Source organism: Micrasema longulum, unplaced genomic scaffold, assembly GCF_059751315.1.
Source record: "Micrasema longulum isolate JH-2025_06_02 unplaced genomic scaffold, ASM5975131v1 h1tg002328l, whole genome shotgun sequence".
Taxonomy (NCBI): Eukaryota; Metazoa; Arthropoda; class Insecta; order Trichoptera; family Brachycentridae; genus Micrasema; species Micrasema longulum.
Window position 1 is genome coordinate 43680 of NW_028279478.1, and position 16840 is coordinate 60519.

The 16840-nt window shown below is 34.7% G+C and overlaps 1 protein-coding gene across 1 annotated transcript in view; it reads right to left on the bottom strand.

The window, feature by feature from the left end:
- The window catches only part of alphaCOP (coatomer subunit alpha), a 32038-nt gene that overhangs the window by 9161 nt on the left and 6037 nt on the right, over nt 1–16840 (bottom strand). The window contains exons 5-14 of the mRNA XM_088240021.1: nt 15315–15478; nt 13116–13337; nt 11438–11645; nt 10516–10668; nt 8640–8854; nt 7552–7781; nt 5695–5861; nt 4107–4304; nt 2348–2529; nt 1302–1473 (exon numbers count right to left, since the gene is read on the bottom strand). Coding sequence (XP_088096147.1) covers nt 1302–1473; nt 2348–2529; nt 4107–4304; nt 5695–5861; nt 7552–7781; nt 8640–8854; nt 10516–10668; nt 11438–11645; nt 13116–13337; nt 15315–15478 — 1911 coding nt within the window. The remainder of the gene's footprint in view (nt 1–1301; nt 1474–2347; nt 2530–4106; nt 4305–5694; nt 5862–7551; nt 7782–8639; nt 8855–10515; nt 10669–11437; nt 11646–13115; nt 13338–15314; nt 15479–16840) is intronic.

Here is a 16840-nt window from a genome sequence, read left to right on the forward strand (position 1 = left end):
TAAAAAAGCCGACTCGGGTTAAAGACGAAAAATACAGTGTACTTTTTTGTATGGAAGAATAAGCTGAGGTAATCGGCTAGTTTCATCGCTCAGTAAGAATGGGCTGGGCGCGCTTCATAGATATTTTTTTGTAGAAAGATATAAACGGTGATTTATAATAAATGACAATTACTTTTTTTTTTTCCCATAAACATGGTTACCATAATTTATTATTATTTAAAGTCAAATATAATGGTAAGCTGTGCATAATCGCTTACTTTGACGATTCGCCCCTGGTGTTCATGTGTGCGTGGATGGCTCGGAGTGTGCATTCGGTATTTTGATTTATTTTAATGTATTGTTTATTTATTTTATATTTATTTTCATTTTTTTGTCACATTTAATGTTTTACATCTTTTGCATTAATTTATGAAAACTTAATTGGTATTTTTATGATAGAAAATTGTATTTTTTAATACTTATTATGTATGACTGTATGTTTTCTGAATAAAATAAAATAAAATAAATAAATATTCTTGAATACAGGTCACAATTAATCGTTGTTATTATATTGGTATTCCTATTTAAAACCATCTGTCAATGTGCTCTACTAAAACTTGTGAGAAATCGAGAGTTACTTAAGATTTTTTTAAGGATAGAGCTGTGTTGAACTTTAATTTTCAGCAAGGTTAGTACAAAACTTAACTATATTATGTTTACCAGTGATTGAATACATGTTTATTAAGCTAGTTTTGTATCAAATGTGATTATTTTACTCAGAAATTATCTTTTTTAATGGGTGCCAACTATCAACTATACAAAGAAAAAAATGTACAAAATCGGAGATTGGCACTGTGCCAATAGCTAACATGTTGTAGTGTCATTCGTAATAATATTTGAATTATTGACACATGCCAATCAGTATTTTACATGCATTATTGATATTTTGTTTGTTTATTACTTGCGACAAATAAAGTAAATTATTTTAGCATTTAGTACAAAAGGGATTGGCTTATATATAAAAAGAAATACTCGGAAGAATTTTTTTTTAAGACAATTTTTTAAATAGAAAGAGCGTTGATTTCTCCATCTGATTCATATTGAGCTATACTTTGTCTTTTTGTAATAATATTAAATCCATTTAATAATTATAAAAAATACCATTTCTTAATATGCTTAAAGTACCAATCATTGGTGGTTTTACCCTATATAGCTGTTTTTTTTTTTTTAAATACAACAAACAAAATAGGAAGATAGTTGTTATTTACTATATTTCCTAGATATGTAATACAATTTAAAATGTTACGGTGTCTAAAACATACCTCTGGTTTTTCATCTCCATCCAAAATATCATCATCGTCATCTCCCCAAGCGGCTCCAACTTCCCCGTGGGTACTGGCGTCAGCTCCCAGCAGGTCAGATCCCTCTGTGGCCGCCAGCGCCGACTGGACCCCAGCAGGACCCCTGGCCATCATTTGACCTTCGAAAAAGCCCCTGGAAAGAAAGAACACACGGATTTTTATTTTATTTATTCAAGAGCCCTGTGTTGAGTCGGGATACAAAGAAATAGAAAGTGAAAGCATGCGTATTATTAAAGAATATTACAAATAAAAATTATTACAGAAACATGAATTTTAATTAATAAATATTCGGACAACACGCTTAATAGTACGATATATAAATATATGGAATGTCTCACAGCAGTCTCCTACAATGGTCTCTTCCCTTAGACATAATCCAAACTTGTACACTTCTCATGAAAATGGCTTTCGTTTTGGAGAACTTAATATGTTCATCCAGGAGAATGAACATCCACACACAATCCAATTCAATTTAATTACTGTGATATAATTTTAAATTTTGTTCATTCTAATTGAATTTAAACATGTTAAATTTTATAGTTAAGATACCAGTATCGAATATGTCATAAAGTCATAACCGTTATTCCAAATTTGTTGATGACTTGTCTTTTACTTCTATAAATGGATTTCTAAATTTTTTGCACACATCAATTTTCGTGAGAGATTTCATTTTCACAGCATCCAGCCTACTTTCATTCCTTTAACAGATCTGCGTAGCAAAAAGTTTAAATTTACCTCGACACAGTAAGCAGTGGCCAGTTGGCTTGTGCTTTGTGCACTGGCAAAGGCGGACGGATGAATTTGGCTCCGAGTAAAGATACCAGTATCGAAGATGTCATAAAATCATAACCGTTATTCCAAATTTGTTGATGACTTGTCTTTTACTTCTATAAATGGATTTCTAAATTTTTTGCACACATCAATTTTCGTGAGAGATCTCATTTTCACAGCATCCAGCCTACTTTCATTCCTTTAACAGATCTGCGTAGCAAAAAGTTTAAATTTACCTCGACACAGTAAGCAGTGGCCAGTTGGCTTGTGCTTTGTGGACTGGCAAAGGCGGACGGATGAATTTGGCTCCGGGAATAACTCTGGGCAATCTGTCTTCCTCTACTTCCATAGAAGAGCGGATCTGTTGAGACTCCTCATCGTAACTGTGCGTGATGGCCGTCATGTACGCCAGAGTTTTCTAGAAAAAGAAATACAAACTTAGTATACAAGGTTTGATAAAAAAATACATAAAATATTATAAATTCTAATTTAAATGTGTAATTGTGAGAGTCTAGTTTTTAATCCTAGATTAAGAAAAAAATTTTTGACCCTTTTGGAGGCGTAGTTGGTTTATGACAAATAAATTAGTGATATGCATTTTATGTTGTATTTATTGGTTTTCATATATATATACCATATGATAAAAAAAAACAGGAAAATGCCCATGCTGAACCAATGGGATTATTTTTGTCAGATTACATGGTAAAATATTGGATTGCTGAATTTAAACGCGGCCGAACAAGCACTGCAACAATACCATCAACAGAAAGGCCAAAAGAGGTGGTTACTGAAGAAAATATCAAGAAAATCCTCGATATAGTTATGAGTGATCGCCGATAGAAGTTACGTGAGATTGTTGAAGTGGTAAACATCACATATGAAAGTGTGTTCAACATTTTGCATGAACATTTGCACATGAAAAAGCTATCGACAAGATGGGTGCCGCGTTGGCTCAGTGTCGAACAAAAACGAGTTCGAGAGACCACTTCACAGCAGTGTTTGGACATGATAAAGCGTAATCCTGTTGATTTTTGGCGACGATTAATAACTGTTGATGAAACGTGGGTGCACCACTATACACCTGAAACCAAAAATCAATCGAAACAATGGGTGGAAGCTGGTGGAAGTGCTCCGAAGAAGGCAAAGGCAGTAAATTGGCTGGCAAGGTTATGGCCACTGTATTTTGGGATGCGCTCGAAATATTGCACATCGATCATCTTAAAAAAGGATCCACAATCACAGGAAAGTATTATCGTGCATTATTGGATCAATTGAATGATGCAATCGAGGAAAAACGACCACATTTAAAGAAGAAAAAAGTGCTCTTTCTTCAAGACAACGCACCAGTTCACACAGCATTAGATACGATGCTAAAATTACGTGAAATACACTTCGAATTGGTTGATCATCCACCTTATAGTCCAGATTTAGATCCTAGTGACTTTTTCCTGTTTCCAAACTTGAACAAATGGCTCGCAGAAAAAGATTCAGCTTAAACGAAGAAGTGATTACCGAAACTAACGCGTATTTTGAGAGGTTCCCGAAATCGTATTATTCAGATGGTATTAAAAAGTTGGAATATCGTCTTACTAAGTGTGTCACAGTAAAAGGAGACTATGTTGAGAAATAAATGGTTTTTGAAAACAAAAAATGTTTTTTTTCCTACTTAGGTAGCTTTATTTTCAGTCCACCCTCTACAAAACGAGGGCAAATATGAAATCTGACATTGGCCCTTCTAGATCCAAGCTACAGACCTGTCAGCTCTTTGGCTATTTCTATACAAAAAATCACATCAATCAGTCGCTCCGTTTAGACATGAACACAAATAAACATAATTTCGCAATTGTAATATTAATATGGATTGTGTTTTTAGCTAGTAACATAATATATTTTTGACTGTCCTAAAACAGGGTTACTTACCCTAGTTAGACAGTTAAAGCAACTTTATATTACTGCAATATATTTATGTCAATATAATAAAAATAAATGTATTACCTGTCCACAATTGTTAAGGATCCTGACTCTCTCCTTGGGGTCCCCAAGCTGCAGCGCAGTCTGGAAGTGTGCGGAGTTATCTTTTCGTATCTCTGCAATCTTCATCATCTTCTTCAGCTTTTCCAGGTTTCCGGTGACCAGGTATAAGAAGGACAGCTTTTCGAAGTTCTTGGTGCGTTGGTAGCACATCTCTACTATCTGTGGGATTGAGAAAGGGCATTACATTGACAGCAATATTGTGAATGCACATGTCTGAATTTGAGTACATAAACAATGAAGTTTTAGGATCTATTTATCATTGTCATCTAATCTGCGACTGATAGTGCAAAATCACTTTGTACCAAAGGCGGTTTCTTTGTATGTGCATTCCCAAGTAAAAGTATGTGTAAATAAATACTTGAAATAAATAATATATATTACAAAGACGGAGATTCATTGCAACATTATACAGTAAAACCTCATTTTTACATTCCTCAATTTTACGTTTTCCCAGTTTTCACGACCAAATATTTAGGTCCCATTTTTTTCGATACATTTTCATTTAAATATTCAACCAATAAACGTTATTTACGTTTTTCATAACCCCGGTTTTAAATTGAAAAATTTTCTAAACTCATTCGATCCGTCAAAAGGCGCCGATCCACATGCCGCCGCATTTGCCCAAAATGGTGAATAAAATCAAGGTAAATAAAAATGTGTAAATTATTGTCTCAAACTAAATTCAAAGTAGGTGCAGTGTAATTGACCATTTCGTTTAAGTGTCTATTTTGACATTTTACTAAATTGTGACATGCAGTTGACGCATGTTTAGGAAGAATAATGTATTTACAACAATAAATTACGATGCAGAAAGTTAAAAAATTTGGCAATAGAAATATTATTTGAAGTTATAAACATAATACGAAAAAAAATAGTTATACATATAAATAAAATTTCCCAATTTTTAGGGAAAAAATCATTGTAAGCATTTTATGCAAATTAAAAATTTTATTTTCATTTTTTTTAAGTTAAGTACCTACGTAAAATTGTTTTAACATGTTTTTTTCAAAATTCAATTTGAAAAACACATTATAGTATTGATTTAAAAAAATACAAAATACTTTTAATGAAATCATAGGTAAATATTAATAATCCCTAATTATGACAGTTTTTACAATTTTTCTGCAGTATATTTAGTATAAGTCTATTACAATAATATTTTTATGTAATTATTTTTTTCCATGCATTTTTCTTTTCCTCGGTTTTACACTTTTTTGTTGCTCCCTATAAAAACATAAAACAGGGGTTTTACTGTATGTATATTTTATTCAATACTAGTAACAAAAAATCTAGCGATATGGACTCTAACAGATGACCTTCCCATCTTGTCATCTCATACATGCGCTTATTTAGTAACACGAGATTTAACCCTAAATTTGCATGATAATACCAGATCTGGTGAAACTGTGGCTAGAGCGAGAAAAACTATACTTCATAGCGGTGAATCATGAGTTGGAGGGAGAAGACAATATACATGATCCATGCAGTGCCAGCGCATGCGCAGATGTGTGGACTTGTTTACACATATCATTTGTCATAAACACAATACCTGGTGATTTCCTTGGGCAAGAGCGGCCTTGGCTAACTTCTCCCAACAGGCAGGACTGTCGATGGACTTGGCAGCTTCCAAAGCAGCCTCGATGTTGCCGCACTCCAGGGCCAAGGAGAATCTGGTCTTCTCATCCTTGACAAAGTGCAGAGCGACCTCAGGATAACCTGAAAATAAAAATATACATTCATATTTATATTACAAAAGAACATTGTAACATTTTACAGGGCTTATTACCTGGGATGGTATTCCAAATGCTCTCGCGGCCATATTATCTAATAAAATACACGAGAAAAACTGTTTTCTCGTGTCGCGAGAGTGGTTCAAAATAGCACCCTTGGCATTTTGAAGTATTTAGTTCCAAAAACTGACTCCAGGGGATCAGTTTTATGTAGAGCTGTCGTCGTAGGTTGTGTAAAATTAAAACTTAAATAATGAATGCAAGAGGTCTCGGGTCGATAACTGACATGGTTGACATAAAAATAGTTATTTGAAAATATGTTTTCCTACCAGAATATTTCATAGCTCCTGGACTGGCACCTGAAGCGTAATACTGATCATCTTAATTTAAACAAGAAATAATTTTTATTGAATTTTTTTTTATTATTTTTTTTTTCTATATGAATGGGCATAACCCGTGTTGAGGCATTCCTTTACATTATTTTTATATTATGTTCTAGTACATAATAAATAAATATAATATAATAATTATCACTGTATGGATATAAACATAAAATATAAATAGCAGACATGCAACAATAATTCCGAGTTCAAATTGACTACTGTTTTGGCGGGGTGACCATCTCAAGGCAGTTCTCTGAACCCAAATCCACAAGCCATTTTTTATTTACTTATATTTAATTTTTAATCAAGAGGTATAGTGTTATAAATTTTGGGACCAAGGTACATATGACTCCTCTGACCAAACGATGTTGCCATTTTAGGTGGCACGAATAGTTGTCTCTTTTTCGATCTTGTTTCGTTATTATATTTACTCCCGCCATTTTTATGTGAGTGAACGCGAAGTGCCCTAGCGTACAGTTGCCTGACATCCAGAACACTTACTTGTTCAAACACCTCCGTTGTGGGGTGTTCTGATAGGGACCCCGATAATTAAGATACGCTGCGATTGGTGTACCAATGCAGTGCCCTATGCACCATTTGGTGCAGAAAGGGAATGATGACGATGATAAACTTCAATATTATGAATTATGATGGCAGGTAAGTTTTTTATTTTATTTTTAAATTGTTGTTTGATTATATTGGTGTTTAATTTATTTTATTAAATAAATGGTACTGAACAAATAACAACTTTTTTATATATACCTGACGGTAGCAATTTGTTGTATAATCGATTTTTTTATGGAGTTAAAAAAAATAAATAATATATGGTAGTTTTCAAGCTATAAATAACATAATTGAAAAATAAAAAGTTCAAAAGCTCTAAATCTATGTTCAGGTATCAAAGGGTTTAACCAGCCAATGACAAGTCATAAACCCTATAAATGCTAAGACTTCCGTATTTCCTTCTTAAACCCGTTTGTCATTCCCGTTACAATACCTAACAATCATAATAAATTAATGAATAAAACAGATGAATCTTACCCACATCAACAAAGGTTTCAGTTCTTTCACTTTCAAAAGTCAATAGATGTGGATGTTTAAACGTACGCAGTATGGTGAAAGTTAAGCAGTGTAAGGTATCCACTTAAACCAGACAATGACAAATCATAAGCTCTGTGAATGCCTAGTTTTCCCCTAGTTGCAATAAATTTAAATCATAATAAACTCAATATTTAGAGAAATATAATGATTTAGACATACTCAAAATACCATTTAATAACTGAATTAACTAACCTTTTTGCTGCAAATAGGCTATGATGGACTGTCCAACAAGGTTAGCGGTGCGTACCATGTTAAGCACCACATCGTACTTGCGGCTTATAAGTGCCAGCTTAAATTTGTACTCCGTGGGGTCGATCTTCAGTACGCGCGGTCGACACTCACGGTCTAGACAGAAGGCTTGGGAGCCCTTTACTAAGGTCACGTAGACGGGAAGATTAAGTGTACGGATTATACCATGGTCCCTGAAAAGATATTGAGTTTACATAATATTATTAGACATTGTTGAAGTGTTGATATGTTGTCTTTGAAAATGTTATGCATTGTTCAAATGTTGAGGTTTTGAAATTTCATACATTGTTGAAATACTGATATGTTGAATTGGAAAATGTCATGCAATGTTGAAATTTTTGAGATACAGAGTTTGAAAATCTTATGGATAGTTGAAATTTTGCGGTTAAAAATGTTACGCATTGCTGAAAGTTGATCTTGAAAATGTTATGCATTGTTGAAATATTGAAATGTTGTGTTTGAAAACGATATGTTGATATGTTGTGTTTGAAAACGATATGTTGATATGTTGTGTTTGAAACTTTTATGCATTGTTAAATTTTGTGTATAAAAATGTTACCCATTGTTGAAAAGTTAATATATTGTGTTGAAATATGTTAAACATTATTGAAATGTTATGCTTTGTTAAAATGTCGAGCTTGAAAATGTTATGCATTGTTGAAATGTTGATATGTTATTTTGAAAAATCTTATGCATTGTTGAATTCTGAGATACAGAATTTTAAAATCTTATGGATAGTTGAAATGTTGTGGTTGAAAACAAGGTGGAATTTTTTAAATTAATGATATGAAATTTATGTTTATGTGAGCATTTTTATTTGTAGTATTCTTTAATATGCAAGCTTCCACTTTCTATTTTGTTGTATCCAAACTCAACACAGAGCTCCTGGCCTCATAGAGTTAGATATACATTGTATATTTTTTTGTGATATGTATTTTGTACTCCGACATTTTGTATAATGCTACATTAAATTGTGTAGAAAAAGACAGTGTATAAAAAAAAACAGATATATGTATATTAAACAAACTTACCCATTAGAACAAGTGTACTTGATGTGGTTACTCGTGGTGTAAATAAACACAAGTCCCGAGTCGTCCCATGCGCCCGACTTGACCCGGGTGTTCTCGTGGATGGAGCAGAGCGTCTCCAGCTTCCTATTGCAGATGGTCACCGTATTCTTGGCGAGGAGAGCGACTAGGGACATGTCGCTGGACCAAATCACATATCGGCACTTGGCTATCTTCACCTGCAAGTGAGAGAGAGCGGGATAATCGTGACTGACCAAACTGGGCATGTGCCCGAACGTTGCGCGAGATGCGAGACCGGTCAACAGAGGGCGCTGTCAAAACGAGAACAGAGAGATCACTCTCTATTCCACGCGGACAGCCTCCGAACGAATACACGCTGTTTAATCTCTAAAGCTCTTGTTCATAAATTATTCTACAATATTTTGAGTATGTCCAAATGCTTGCAGACTGGCTGGATTTTCTCCCTAGGGAGTTGTTCATATTTAAATTTGTTGCAACAGAGAGGGAAAACATTTTTGAGAAGGGAATATTGTTTTCAGGCGTTGCCTAGTAGGTGAATTGGTTCAGCCGGATGAATCTTACCCACATGATAAAGATTTCAGCTTTTTTACCTCACAAAAGTCAACAAATGGAGGAGTTGAGGAAATGTGGAAGTTCAAACATAGGCAGAATGGTGAATGTTACACAGTGTGTAAAGTGGCCAATTAAACCAGCCAATGACAAGTTATACGTCCTGTAAATGCCTAGACTCCCATATTCTCTTCACAAAAATGTTTTCCCTCTCTGTTGCAACAAATTTTAATAAATTATTCTTACAGGTGAAAAATAAATCTATAGTAAGTATATTGCGACAGAGAGGGAAAATAGTTTTGAGAAGGGAATATGGAAGTCTAGGCATTTACATGGATTATGAATACAAACTCTGTTGGCTTATGTATAAGTCACTGCACAACTCGGCTCCGGAATATCTAAGGGAACTATGCATCCCAGATGAACTAGCTGACAGGCGTCTCACGCTTAGATCAGCTACGTCTACGGAGAGAGGAAAAGTTATTATACCTCTACGCAAACAGCGCACTAAATTTGGTGAACGCGCATTTGCGGTCTCAGGCCCTATGGCATGGAATGCTCTCCCAGCAGAGGTGCGAGGCTGTGAAAGTGAAGTGATGTTTCGGAAAAAACTTAAAACCCACTTGTTCTCTAAATCATTTGAATAAATCCGTAGCACGTGACAACAAAATAAATTATTTTAATTAAATTACAAATTTAAAAGCTTCAATTAAATTAACTTAACAATAGAATCACCATGTAAAGCGCCCTTGAGGTATTTTATTACGAAAATGGCGCTATATAAGTTATCCATAATTAATTAATTAATTATGACATGTTATTGGCTGTTTTAAATGGCCATTTTCACTCTGTTTGAAATCCACCGTTCTGCCTATTTAAATATCCACATTTCATTAACTCTATTAATTAATCTCTCGACTTTAGTGAAGAAAAAGAGACAAAAAAAAAGTTAACAGATGGAAGAGTTGAGGAAACGTGGATGTTTAAACATAGGCCTTCCGTTGTTCTTCCAATGATGTAAGTCCTAGCGCTTTTAATCTACAGTAGTAGGGCATTTATTTAAGTAATTTTGAGATTTTCGTAGCATATATTTGGAATTTTCCCAGTAGCTCGATGTCTTTAGTGAAATAAGGACTCCATACTCCAATAAAAGTCTATTTGAATCGTAATTACTAATAACTGCATACTAAAGCACCAAAGCCATACTGTCGATAAAGCGCAATACAGATTCATGTTCCGATAGGTTCAGTTCTTATCTAAATTTTCGATGGAATCTCATTATTTTATAAGATGAGTAAATTTTGTATACCTGAGCCATCGTGCGTTTCTGTTGAACATCGAAAAGCGTCAAATTCTCCGGGTCTCGAAGCAGCAACATTCCGGTGCCTGCGTAGAATATTTCGTCACATACCGGAGTCTGGACCTTCTTTGTGACCTCGTTCTTCAAATTCTTAATAACGAGCTGAAAGAAAATAAAACATTATGGCTACAACATAATATAATATGAACAGTGGCAGTCACAGAATTCGCATGGGATTAGAAATTCCGTGTTCTTGTAACTAGAAGGTATAATTCCAAGAAACATGAAGGTCTTTATATTAATTGACACGGTTAGGGGTAACATTTTACTTAGTTGTTAATTGGATTTTGTGTTTACTAGTGTTTGTCAAAAGTATAGTTGATATAGACAAGCCTTTTTAAATACGCGACCTCTCTATAAGTTGAACAAAATCTGGCGACCCCCAGGACCTTAATTTTATCATACAACTTGTATGTAAGTTATTTCAACAAAGATGTATTAAATTTTCTTTCTATTGAGACCATACTATCATTAATCAAAAACTCAAGCACACAGTAGAAGCAGGCGCAGTGGGCATCAGCAGCAATGTCTACAAATCTTACAGATTTTCCTACTGACAGCATGCTTAAAATTTAATTTAATTAAAATACGACTGACGTCTTACTGTCTCTATAATCCGAGAACTGGGCATTGAACAGCGTCTTTCTTCCACTGTACAAATCCATGTTCTGAGGTACTTTGGCCACGTTACGAGACGAAACAATATGGAAAAATTAGCGGAACAAGGAGTAGAGGGAACTAGATCTTGCGGAAGAAATCCTACCAGGTGGGCAGATTTGGTGTCAGAAGTGACTGACATCCCTCTCCAGGAGGCCTCAGAAGGAGAGCAAACGACTAAGAAAAAGTATGTATGTTTATTAATAATAGCTACCTGGTTGTTCCTGTCAAGGGTGGCGAACCTATTACGCGCCACCCACAGCGCCGTTACAGCCCCTCCTCTCTTGGGTTCCTCGGGGGGTGGGGGAGGGCCGTCCGTCTCAGGGGGGACCGTGTAAAGCTCATATGTGCATTTGTCTGGCCCGCTGCCCTGCGGACGGTGGGTTAGCAACACGCAGGACTCCGCCTGATTGTATGACAGGCTGGAAATCACAAAACAGAGATACAAACACGGAAAATATGGCCAATGTCGCACAGTGCGTAAACATCATCTAAACCAATGATGGGTACGTAATCTTTTTAGCTTTCTAAATAAACCAAAACATAATAAATTGATAACAACATACCTTACATACCAAACCACAAAAATCCTTAATTGCTCAAAAGGATGCCTTACCATGGTAGATTAAAAGTACCAGGACTTACATCATTGGAAAAATAACAGAATAGAGGGGACTTGATAAAAACTTATAAGATACTCAATAATTACTATGACTGCCCCCTGCATGAGATGTATCAATTAAACCCCAACACAAATTTACGCGGTCATAACTGAAAGCTCTATAGTTCCCAATTCCACCTCAATTCCAAGAAAAACTTCCTTTCCAGTCGGGAAGTTTCAGGCTGGAATAAATTGCCAAGCCTAGTTTTTCATTCCATTTCGGTGAACCAGTTTAAAAACTGTGTGGATGCTTTTTTGAAGGAAGAAGAAGGCAGACAAATTTACTGGAGTCAATTAAAAGTCCTTAGCAATTTCAGTGGAACTGAAAAATAATTGTTCACACGTTCAAACGCCAAATAATCCCTGATCAATAAATTTAAGTCGATGTTTCATTGAATCGCTAAAACAATAAGCAATCGCAGTGAGAAACTTTTATCGAGTCGATTATTACTGACAGTAGCATCCATTGTGATTAAACTACTGGTTGTTCCCTGAATTAGAAATTACGAGGCATATCCAGAAAGTAAGAGAACTGTTTGGCTCTCGTGCTGTAAAAACTTTTTTTCCAAAAGATTGGTAGTGGGGGGTCTGCTGAACACAAAGAGCACCGGCGACCCTCGTTAATACCAAAACTTGCCTAGTGTTCGTTTCTGTGAAAAATGTTGATAAGAAATTCCGCCATGTGCAAGGTTCAAATTGAATCGGGTCACAAGCGCTCGGGAGTTCTTTGAGCGATTTGAATTGGAGGGTGAGGATTTTCTGAGTTCCGTTGTATGAAACATAGGTGGCTCATTACACCCCTGAGACAAAAAGACAGTCATCACAGTGGCGGCACACTAGTTCTCCATCTGCCAAAAAATTCAAAACCTCAATTTCGGCCAAAAAAATCATGGCATCTGATAATTTTGATTGATTTTTGCCAAGGGGAGACGATTACTGCAGTACTGTGAGACCCTACAAAAGCTCAAAAGAGCAATTTAAAACAAACGCAGGGGAATGTTGACAAAGGGAGGGATTTGGCATAGCCTTCAGATTTTTATCTTTTCACCTTCCTGAAGACTCACATAGGTAGGATAAAAAAGTTAACCGAGAACGAACATGAAGTTGCGTTATTCCAAGATTGTTCAAGAATCTTTCAAAAACCATAATTTACATTGAAGATCTTCAAATGAAAAAAAAATGAAAAAATATTGCCTTGGTACCTTATAGTAAGGAAGAAAAATTACAATACCTATATGGTGGAGTTCTACCGGCAGCCTTGATCTGCATCACTGCCGTGTCAACCTGCGTCCCGAGGTGAAGGCGTCGCAGCGTCCTCTCCTTGATGTAATACAGGACACCGTTGTGTACGGCGTGCGCGGGGCGTTCTCTCTCCAGCTTGAACAGGACCATTCCTGTATCGTGGCCGGCCGCAAAGAGGTTGAGGCTAGGGTGAGCCGTTAGCACCCAGAATCTAAAAAAGAACAATATTGTATAAAATTAAGTGCTTTCAATATCAGTTACTCTAGCTACAAAAATAATAATTACAATTGCAATTTAAAATACAAAAATCTCCATCTTGGAACATGCTGAGCCATGATAGATGGAGACTAAACTAACCAGAGAAGACTCCATATTCATGTTTAAATGCTCTAGTGTTTTATAGATTTCTTGGCAATAAACATGCATGGATGTATATGGAATAAATTTATAAATAAACAAATTGAAGTAAGTAAGCGGCTTTTACTGGTAGTCTAGTAAATCTAGTGAAGTTTTTTTCTTCATTGCGCGCTTTTAAAGGCTGAATATTATTACTAGAATACGGGAACACATGAGTTTTTACAAGCAATTTTTTAATTTTATATTTTATTAACATTTACGCTTTGGGGCAATTTAAAATAGTTACATAAGTTTATTTTTACGCTTTAACAAAGGAACTGTCAGGTCAGCGATCTAAGTTTCATTTAGTTATTTTACATAAAATAAATGTGCACGTGGCTAAAATATGTTACTGTTATGCATAAACTGTTTAGCAATTAGACTAAATGCTCCCGAAAAGCAATCTGTTCTAAAACAAACTGCAGAAAATGAACAAATGTATGAACTTCTACACACAAACTTGAATTGTTTGCTTGATGAAATTCTACACACAAACTTGAACTGGGAGGAAATCAGCCAGTCTGCAAACATTTGGACATACTCACACATTGTTGAATTAACTACCTGGTAAAAGGAGAAGTATGAAAATTGGAAAATTGTTTTCAGGCGTTGCCTAGTAGGTGATTTGGTTCAGCCGGATGAATCTCACCCACGTGATAAAGGCTTCAGCTCTTTTTTTTAATTTTATTTATTTACAATTTTAAAAAACCCGTCAGGGTTACATTAGAAATTTAATATTGTCTAGTCATTTTATGTCTCGTCTAGTCTAGTTAGTTCAGTCATCATGTGCTTTTTCAGATTGATTTTAAATTTGTCTCCAGTAAAAGTTTTCAAGTAGTAAGGTAAGTCGTTGTAGTGTTTAAGTCCATTATGTAGTATTTTTGACTGTCCTGTGTTTGTCTTTGCTTTTTCAATATGATAGTGTTGTTGTTGTCTGGTGTTATATTTGTGTATGTCACCATTTTTGACTAATATTATGTCGTCGTCTTGTATGTTTCCCAGTGTTATTTTGTGCACAATTTTTAGAGTCTCAATTTTAGTCAAGAAGTTTATGTCAAACTGGTGTGTTTTTTTGTACAGTTCAGTCGTAGAGGTCAGGTAGGGTAGGTTGTATGTAAGTTTAAGAATTTTATTTTGTTGTCTTTGTATTCTTGTTATGTCTGTCTTGTTACCAGTTCCCCAGAAGGCGATCATGTAACTCAATTTACTTTTGACATAGGCTTAGTACATCATAATTTTTTCCTTTCTTGGTATAAAATCTTTAATTTTGTAGAAGAGGCTATGTAGTGATGCTTCACAAAAGTCAACAGATGGAAGATTTGAGGAAGTGTGGATGTTCAAACATGGGAAGAATAGTGAATGTTACACAGTGTGTAAAGTGGCCACTTAAACCAGCCAATGACAGGTCATAAGCCCTGTAAATGCCTAAACTTCCATATTCCCTTCTCAAAAATGTTTTCCCTTTCTGTTGAAATAAATTTTAATTGAACTGTTTGCTTACGGGTGACTGCTTTTGCTTAATGCACTTTTTTTTCTGATGTTATTATACATTTTTTCAACCTTTTAAAAACATTTCCTCGTCACCTATCGTCCTTATGGACATAGAAGTAGAATGAGAGAACAAGCCATGGGACCACAACCTGATTCAACAATATGATAGTTTATGCTTTAGAATAATGAATAAGCTGACTTACATCAGATCCACTTTTATTAGAACCAACTGTAGTCATTAGTCGACAACTACCCATATTTTGAAACTAAAATAAAACTTAAGTTTTTCATTATTTTTTACCTGTCATTTTCCCTGCGGAAAGTATTGAGACAGAGGCGTTTAGTCATGTCCCAAACACGAATGGAACGGTCCTCAGCGTCGGAGATCATCAACTCTTGCCGAGCATGGAATAGGACGCACGACACATTGTTGTAATGTCCTCTGCATGTGTCCACCTCCCAAGCCTGTTTAAAAATTTAACAAAATATCAAAATAAATTCACTATGGTTTACAGATTAATTTATTATCAAATTGGATTTATAAATTTTTTCTCTTTTTCCTATTCATGTCTCTCACTAGGCAACCCTATATCGAAAATGACTATTTTACATATGATTTGCCAATTTCCAAAGTCATCTTGCCAATATTTCTTTGTATTGAGATATTCACTAAAAATGGGAATAGACTTTTGTATTAAAAGAAAAAAAAGGTCAATTTAAATTTAATTAAACATAGCATTTCTAAAATATGATAGATAGTTTTTTAAACATTTGAACCTTCCCTTACTGTGTCAAAGACATCCATGCGTTACGGTGTTGTGTAGTCAATACACATGTAAAAAATTAGAGATTTTAAATCGGAAAAATGGAATATACATAGGCTATTCGTCACGTTGGGGAAACAAGGTTCTATCAGACAAAATATGTTTTTTTACATTGAACTTTTATTATATTTATATTTAAACATCGGTTCTGTCTGCATTAAAATTTTAAAGAAAAACGAAATCAATCCTTAATAATTATTAAGTTTATTAAGACAAAATTAATAAAAAATAATAGCTTGATTTTAAACTTTCATGTCTCAAAAAAATTATGAATCCACATGGAACCTTGTTTCCCCAACGCGACGAATTGCTTTAATCATTAATAGTTGGAGTCAAAAGCAATAATATTTTTAACCTAACTGCTAAAATCATGAAAAAACCATTGGCCGACGTTTGCAGGTCTAACAAAGAGTCCGCCCCTAACATAGGCTCGAAAGCAACTGCGCACATATGGCGTACTGTGGCAATGATAGAGATTACTTTGCTACTGGCCTGCGTGACGTGTGAATTTGTCTTTTATACACAACATACGAAACAATGGTAAATTTTTTAATGTATTAGTGATTCATCTCCGATTTGTTCGAATTACTTTTTCTGTGACCAATAATAATTTATTATTCAATAATAAATTATTTAAATCGATACATAAACGCATAACTGAAGAATACAAAAATTTTAACCCCGTATTTATTATATTTATAAAGATATCAAAGTTATTAGATGCAATGTGTACTGGCTACACATTACCAGGAACGAAGAGTTAAAGTTATATCACAAATGAAGATGACTTTGGTAGCTGTTTTATGGACATAATCCACTTTAGAAATGTTTTACATACATCACATTCACATATAATATGTATAATAGGAGTTTCATTATCTGCAATGCAGAATTTACACCTAGAACAGGTGCCTAGATTTCCACAGTCAATCATATTATAAATATGTATCATCTTTTTTGGGTGATTCTGTGTACGTTAGATTTTTTTTATTTATTCATATTT